Source organism: Myotis brandtii, unplaced genomic scaffold, assembly GCF_000412655.1.
Source record: "Myotis brandtii unplaced genomic scaffold, ASM41265v1 scaffold38, whole genome shotgun sequence".
In the NCBI taxonomy this organism is placed as follows: Eukaryota; Metazoa; Chordata; class Mammalia; order Chiroptera; family Vespertilionidae; genus Myotis; species Myotis brandtii.
Genome location: NW_005364596.1, coordinates 1,725,987 through 1,734,089, shown reverse-complemented (window position 1 = coordinate 1,734,089; position 8,103 = coordinate 1,725,987). Strand labels below are relative to the sequence as shown.

Genomic DNA, 8,103 nt, shown 5'->3' with positions numbered 1-8,103 from the left:
ATCTCTGAACATATCCTCAGGTGAAGATGTAAAAAAAAAATAAAAGGTCTACCTTATTCTTTGATACTGTAAATATGTCATTGCTCCTAAAATTAATATAATGTCAGTGTAATTTTTATCACTTTCTGCTGTCGTTTGATTGACTGAACTAATGAGAATAAGGAAATGTTTTTAAAAAGAATAACAGTGAAGGGGGAAAGCATATGAAAAATCCTACTAAATAAAATAGTAAACGTTATTTTAAAACTGTAGATATTTAAGCACTATGATAGTAGCATAGTAAACAGAACAGAATTCAGAAATGGATCTAATTCCTGAAAAATAGAATGTAGTAAAGGTTGATTAAGAAAATAATTAAGGAAATAAAATAACAGCATAGCATTTCTTTTATTTACCAGATTGGCAAAGATTTTGAAGTTTAATAATAGGCAGTAGTGCAGGGGGTATAGGTCAACAGGCCTATCAAAAACTGTAGATTGTAGTGTATATTTTACGTATTTTGGGAGAGTATTTGGCAATATCTGTTAAAATTAAAATCACATAGTTTATGATACAGTAAATTTTTCTACTCCAAAGAATATTTCCCATAGATTTATTCATAAAAGTATGTTTTTGTACACACATGCTTGTGGCATTAAATACAAATATCTGGGGAAATGCATATTAAAACAGAAATGTTTTCTGTTCTTTTACTTTTTAAATGTTGACATAAAATACAAATATAGCTAACCCAAACTTTTCTATTTAAATCTTTTACATACTATATACTTTGAATTATTTAGTGCATTAGTAAGTTAGCTTTGGGGAAAAAATTCATATATACAAAAGAATAAACTTTTTAGGTCTTAACATACACGTAAAATGTCAGTATCATACTTATTATTAAACACTAGAGGCCTGGTGCACGAAATTCGTGTGCCCTTTCGCAGTTCAGGACAGTCAGACATGCCGGCAGTCAGACATCCTTAGCGCTGCTGGGGAGGTGGGAGAGGCTTCCACCACCCCAGCTGTACTTGCCAGCCGTGAACCCAGCTTCTGACTGAGTGGCACTCCCCCTGTGGGAGTGCACTGACCACCAGGGGGCAGCTCCTGTGTTGAGTGTCTGCCCCCTGGTGGTCAGTGCGTGTCATAGCAACCAGTCATTCCGCTGTTCAGTCGATTTGCACATTAACTTTTTATTATATAGAATGTTTTATTGACTTATCCAGAAATATATAAACAAACTTGCCAACAATTTAAAGTTCATTTGTTTGGTTGCTCCTGTTGGGGCTGGGTATGAAGTGCTGGCAGTTGATTGGTGGTAGTGGGAATCATAATTTAGTTCTAATAGTACTGAAGTCTATGAGAAAGGAAGTAATTTCCTAATCATATTTCTGTTACCAGACACATCTTCCAGAGCTAGATACACTTTCATCAGAAAGAACCAGATCCTTTATAACTTGGCTTAGAGACAGCAGACCATTAAGCCCAGTTCTTCACGTGGTAAAGTAAGTACTTCTATAACTTAACTATAAAATTGTCCTGTCCTGTGCAATTTATGTAAAATTGCTTGTGTTCACAGCAAATTTAAAATATTATCAAACTATAATATAGTGGTAGAATGTTGTTATTTGAGTACTATCCTTTATGTTTCATTTTCCTTAAGTCCCCATGTATAATTGATTTTCAAATGTGTAATTAATATTGTTAATAATATGGATTTTTAGGTTAATACCCTTTTCTCTTTTTCAGAGATGAGAGTCCTGCCAAAACAGAGTTTTTCCAACATTTGATTGAAGACCGGACAGAAGCTGCATTCTCTTACTATGAATTTTTGCTTCACATTCAGCAACAGATTTGTAAGTGAAGTGGAATAAAATGGAATCAGAAGAAAAATTAGATAAAGCCTAATCTGCCAGAGAAGCCCATTGGAAATTTGAAATGAAGGCATTTGTTGTTACAAGGCACAATGCATAGCATAGCACCCTGTCTGAGGCAAAAGGTAAAGAGGAAGAAAGAATTTGGCAGATTCTCTCAGCCTGAATTAATGGTAATGATGATGCTGTTTCACCGGGTATATTTTGAGTTGGTTTCCACACATTTCCACTAGTGCAGCAGTTCAGTGCTCTGTTCATTGCAAGCCAGCACATTCATTTAGCTAATGTGGATGATAGGTCATAATGTAAAATTAGGTAACTCTTTTTTTGTAGTTAATATGACATTTCTGGACTGGAACTCTGATAAGAAATGCCAAAAGGCAGTGGGCACCATGTTATTTATATGAATTTTTAACAAGGAATGATTCGTATTCATTAAATGAATTCAGTATTTTCCCTGTAAAAACAATAGAGTTTCAGTACATGAACTATAGGAAAAATATATACATAATGTACATAAATGTTACATTTGTAAAGAAAGTGTAAAAATGTAACTACAGAATATGAATTGCTACAACTGTGCTGCATTGTTGGATGACAACTCTTTGTCGCAGTTAGAGTATGAGGTTGACAGATGCGTATTATGAATTGAGTCCACAGAAGAAACACAAACTCTTTGTAATTCTGTTAAATCTTTTATGTGGATTTATTTATGATCAGCCTACTAATTAAAAATATTTTGCTTGACAATGTGGTTTGGTGGTTTTTTGTGTGTGTGAGGGGAGGGAAGTGGATGGGTTTTTAGGTGTTTTGTTTTTACATATAGGATATACTGAATTTACTACTTGGGGGAAATGGAATGATACTGAATCAGTAAGTTTTATTCATTTGTGCACCTTACAAAGTACTTTGTTTAGGTTCTGAAAAGGAATGTTACTCTCAAAATACATATGGTTATTGATTAAGTATAATCTTAATTTGTCTTTCTCAATTAAATTAGAGGCACTTTTTTCTTCAAATTCACATCAAGAAAATTTTCATAATGTGTGTATCCTATTTCATTGACTTTAAGATTACCATCTTGAATTTTGAGAATCTATGCTACTGAAAAAAATCATATACTAATTGCTTACATACTGTAAAAACTGTTAATGCTCCATATTATTTTGTGGGATGAAATTTTATTTTGTACACTTGAAAGTCCCATCAATGAACTTTGGAAGAAAAAAAAAATGCTGTTGGTGTGTGTGATGAATGATTTTTATGGCTTTTGTACTTAATGGATCTCTTTTCTTTGGATGAAAATAAAAGTACTATCTCCCATCCCCTCAGGCAACTGAGAGGTTAAATGACTCACCCTAAATGACATTACTAATTAGTGACAGAGCTAAGAGTAAAAGCCAAATGTTCTCCCCACTCACCGCCTACTGCCACCCCATTTCCACCTCCACCCAGAGCTGTACTTGTTCCTATACCACTCTGCCTCTAGCAAGAGAGAATCTTACTGAACATGAGAAAAAACTATAGCATTTTAAGGGCAACTAAATATTGTAACTTTATAATGAAAAGTGTAATGTTTCTATTTTAAGAAAGACAAATCTTTTGTCTTTGGATACTTTGTCATTCAGTAGCTATTTATAAGCACTTAAAACTTGTCAGATAGTGTTTTAGGCATAAGACAGATAAAAATCCCACTTTCTCAGTACTTACACTCTAGAGCGAGGGTGGTGAGGACTAGGGAAAACAGTACATTTAGTATGTCAAGTGTGATGAATGCTGTGAAGAAAAAGAAAGCTGGGTAGGGGAATCAACAATACTTTATTTTCTAGTAACCAGAGAAGGTCCTCTGAAAAGGTGGCAGTTGAGCAGAGACTAAAACACGTGGCTATCTGGAAGAGGAGCCATCCAAGTACGGGGATTTGTGGTAGGTGAATGTGCAAGGTTCCTCTGGCTGCTCTTGTTTTCTCTGTGAAAAAGGCGGAGTTATCCCCTGAGAAATGGTCTCCTAGGAGAGGGAGACGTTGAACTGACTAGTGGCATGAATTACAGTTGTCAAGCAGCACTGAGGGCCTATCCTGGGATATGAGTCATGAACTTAAAAGTGAAGCCAGTTAGCATAGCTGTGCCTCTTGCCTCCAGCCACATTCAGCTGCTGAGTGCAGAGTTGGATGTAAGCAGGGTTGCTACAAAAAACTGAGGAGCAAGGGAATGACTCATTTAAGTGAAGGGGACATAAAATAAGTGATGGATAGAGAAAACGGGGTGGGCTTAATAGTTTAGAGGTCCTGTTGAGGTAAAAAAAAAAAAAAAAGCTCAGGAACTGGAGATCAGGATATGGGATCCTGGAAATTGAGGTTTAGAAGAAATTTAGATATTGGTAATTATGAGATCTAGGGTATGTCTGGGAGTGGGTAGTTAAGGTGCTGTGAAAGATGAGTGGAGGTGAGGAGGTCAGAACTTAGAATAAGGGTTTTAGCTGGGTCATTTCTTTGACCATTAAAATTGCCAAGAAAAATGACTGGAGAGTAGCAGCACTGAGGGCCTGTGGGGCTGTGTATATGGGCTTATGGGGGTGGGATATTATGTGCGCCAATGACATGAGCTCAGAACCAGAGGTAGGCAAGGAAAAAATAGTCTGGATGTCTACAAATGACCAGAGGGATGCCTGCCTGGGGTCTGATATCAAACAGCCACCCTAGCCCAGTTGGCGTGGCTCAGTGGTTGAGCGTCGACCTATGAACCAGGAGGTCACAGTTCGATTCCCAGTCAGGGCACATGCTTGATCCCCAATGTGGAGTATGCAGGAGGCAGCCAATCAATGATTCTCATCATTGATGTTTCTATCTCTTCCTCTCTGAAATCAATAAAAATATATTAAAAAGAAAAAAAAACATTATTTATATATATACTGATATAAAACACAAAAAACAGCCACCCTTGAAAGGTTTGCAAGGGAGTTGGTGTCTGCAGAAGAGAGCTGTTTCAGAGTATGTGGAGACTGACTTTACCAGAATGTGGGCATGATGAGATTAATCCTGATGAGTGATGGGTAATCAGTCTCTTTGCTGCCCCATGGAACAAGTCTCCAATCATTTGCTTTGTGAAGCAGAGTGTCCAGAAGGGTCATGCTTACCAGGAGGCCTGTGAGCCTGCTTTCAATTATCTGAAATTGTCATCAAAGTCCGTGGTTCTGTGTTCATTGTGGGAATGGGACGAACAGTTCCAGGTAGGAGGTTGACCAGAGGTATGTATTTTAAAAGAGTACCCCAGGTGCTCTTTGCCGCATCTACTGCGAGGATGAAGACCACTCTCAGCAGTTGGACTGTGCACATCCCAGAAAACATGGACATCACTCTGAAGGGACGCACAGTTATTGTGAAAGGCCTCAGAGGCACCCTGCAGGGGGACTTAAACCACCTCAATGTAGAACTCAGTCTCCTTGGAAAGAAAAAGAAGAGGTTCTGGGTTGACAAATGCTGGGGAAATAGAAAGGAATTGGCCACAGTTCACACTATCTGGAGTCATGCACAGAACATGATCAAGGGTGTTACACTGGGCTTCCCTTACAAAGTGAAGTCAGTGTATGTTCATTTCCCCATCAACGTGGTTACAAGTATTCAGGAGAATGGTTTTCTTGTTGAATTCAGAAATGTCTTGGGTCAAAAATACATCCGCCGAGTTTGGATGAGGTCAGGAGTTGCTTGTTCAGTATCTCAAGCCCAGAAAGATGAGTTGATTCTTGAAGGAAACGACATTGAACTTGCATCAAATTCAGCTGCTTTGATTCAGCAAGCCGCAACAGTTAAAAATAAGGATACTAGAAAATTTTTGGATGGTATCTGCGTTACTGAAAAAGGAACAGTTCAGCAGGCTGTTGAATCAGATCTAAGTTGTCCAGCTATAGAAACACCAAGGTGCCAATTGATTTGTCACACTTATTTACGACATTTTTAAAAAAATATATTTTATTGATTTTTTACAGAGAGGAAGGGAGAGAGAGAGTTAGAAACATCGATGAGAGAGAGAAACATCGATCAGCTGCCTCCTGCACATCTCCTACTGGGGATGCCCTTGACCGGAATCAAACCTGGGACCTTTCAGTCTGCAGGCTGACGCTCTATCCACTGAGCCAAACCGGCTTTGGCTTATTTACGACATTTAAAGATGCAATAAAGCCTTGTATTAATTTGGGGGGAAAAAGTATCCCAGGTGATGTGAAAACCTAATATACATATGAGTCCTATTCAAAGTAACTTGAAAATATTAAAAATAGTTTAAAAGGCCAAAAAAATGAAAACACTGCAGACATTATTTAGATGGAATCACTCATAACTGAAAGAAGACAGGCTACTAAAAACAATAGCAAGCTTTATGTGGCACGTGAAACAGACCTGAAAAATAAAACAGGTAGGTATTTTATAATTTACTCTTGTCCCTGAATTTAGACACAATCTGTTTCAACCAGAAAATTGGGTCTCTTCCTCCTCTCTGCCTTCTTACAGTGCCTATGAGAAGTGGCACTTCACATGAAACAAGTGGGCAGGAAGTATGTGTGTATATGGCCTGAGGGGGAGGTAGCCGTGACTCCAGGCCACAAGAGGCTCTTAGTGCATTGCCTTCTGATGTGTCATAAGCTGATCCAAAAGTGAAAGCTTGGCTTGAGCTCAGCCTTGGGCTAGGCAAGGACAAAATAGTCTGGATGTCTGCAAATGAGGAGCAGAAGGATGCCTGCCTGGGGTCAGATCACACACAGCCACCTTTGAAAGGTTTGCAAGTGAGGTAGTTTAGTCTACCTCCTGTTTTTTCTTTTACTCACTACCACATTCACAACAGTTCACACACCAGATATGTGGGGACTTGACCCACACCAAGCAATTCTCTGTGACACCAGCTGAGTGGCCTACAATTCAACTCGAGTCTGACATTATCTGAAGATAGCATCTGATCCCACAGGCCAACAATCCCACACGACTGCTCCCACTTCAGATGCCAGTTGCAAGAGCAGGTTTGTTGCCTGTGCTTCTGACCAACCGGCTCTAGATCAGGGGTTTCAAGGCCCCCAACTTCAGGTTTAATTAATTTACTAGAGTGTTGAATAAAGGGTACAGATGTACAGCCAGATGAAGAGAGACAGGATGAGGTCTGGGAGGGTCCTGAGTGCAGGATCTTCTGTCCCCGTGGAGTTGGGTATGTCACCACCTGCTGTGGATGTGTTCACCAGCCTGGAAGCTCTGAACCCCATAGTTTTGGGATTTTATGGCAGCTTCTTCACATAGACATTAGTTATCAACTCCATTTTCATCCCCTCTCCCCTCTCTGGAGAATGGGGGCAGGTAGGACTGAAAATTCCAAGCTTCCAATCATGGCTTAGTCTTCCTGGTGACCAGCCCCCCACCCAGGAGCTCACCCAGAGTTGCCTCATTAGAGCAAGAGATGTTCCTAGTGCTCTGATCACTTACTAGTAAGAAATTACAAGGGTTTTAGGAACTCTGTGCCAGGAACCGAAGGCAGAGACCTATATATGTATATCTTTTCTATTATCTTACAGTTACTATATTAGTAATGCACAATTCTGTAGATTTTCACTTTGGGGGCCAAAAAGCATTACTAGTAACCCACTAAATGAGTTGTTAAGGATTGTAAAAATTTGTATTCACAAATGAAAATCAGTGTTAGCATTTACAAGGCTTATAATTTTGCAAAAACTCCCCTAAATGCATATACAGATACTACCTCATAGATGTTTGTCTGTCAAACAAAATCAGTACTATAGCATTTTCTTATGAGTGTATCATCACTGATTGGAGATGTTCTTGGTTTTTGCTGCTTTTTTCATATTATTTTAGCATTAGCTATTTAGATTGTAGATAATTTGATTATTGTACAATGATGCATATGTGCTTATATTTACACTTCAGTTGTCTAGTTTTCTTTAACTAGATTTTTAAATATATTTTGGTAGAAATAAAATGATTAGTCCAGCCAATGTGGCTCAGTGGTTGAGTGTCAACCTAGGAACCAAGAGGTCGATTCCCAGTCACAGCACATGCCCAGGTTGTGGACTCGGTCCCTGGTGGGGGTCATGCAGGAGGCAGCCAATTGATGTTTCTATATCTCTAGCCCTCTCCCTTCCTCTCTCTCTAAAATCAACAAAAACATATTTTAAAAAATAATAAAATTATTATACTTTCATTGCTAAAACAGAATTACAGACCTCACTAGGGTTTTGGCGCACAGCCATATCCTC

The 8,103-nt window shown here is 38.7% G+C and overlaps 1 protein-coding gene and 1 pseudogene across 4 annotated transcripts in view; both read left to right on the top strand.

The window, feature by feature from the left end:
• The window catches only part of SEC24B (SEC24 homolog B, COPII coat complex component), a 72,104-nt gene extending 69,501 nt beyond the window's left edge, over nucleotides 1-2,603 (top strand). For all 4 annotated transcript variants that reach the window (XM_014544730.1, XM_014544729.1, XM_014544728.1 and 1 more), the window contains 2 exons: nucleotides 1,384-1,487; nucleotides 1,732-2,603. In XM_014544730.1, the coding sequence (XP_014400216.1) occupies nucleotides 1,384-1,487; nucleotides 1,732-1,846 (219 nt within the window). In that variant the 3' untranslated portion in view covers nucleotides 1,847-2,603. The remainder of the gene's footprint in view (nucleotides 1-1,383; nucleotides 1,488-1,731) is intronic.
• Nucleotides 2,604-5,153: 2,550 nt separating this feature from the next.
• On the top strand, nucleotides 5,154-5,810 carry LOC102239845 (annotated as a pseudogene).
• The last annotated feature ends 2,293 nt before the right edge of the window (nucleotides 5,811-8,103 follow it).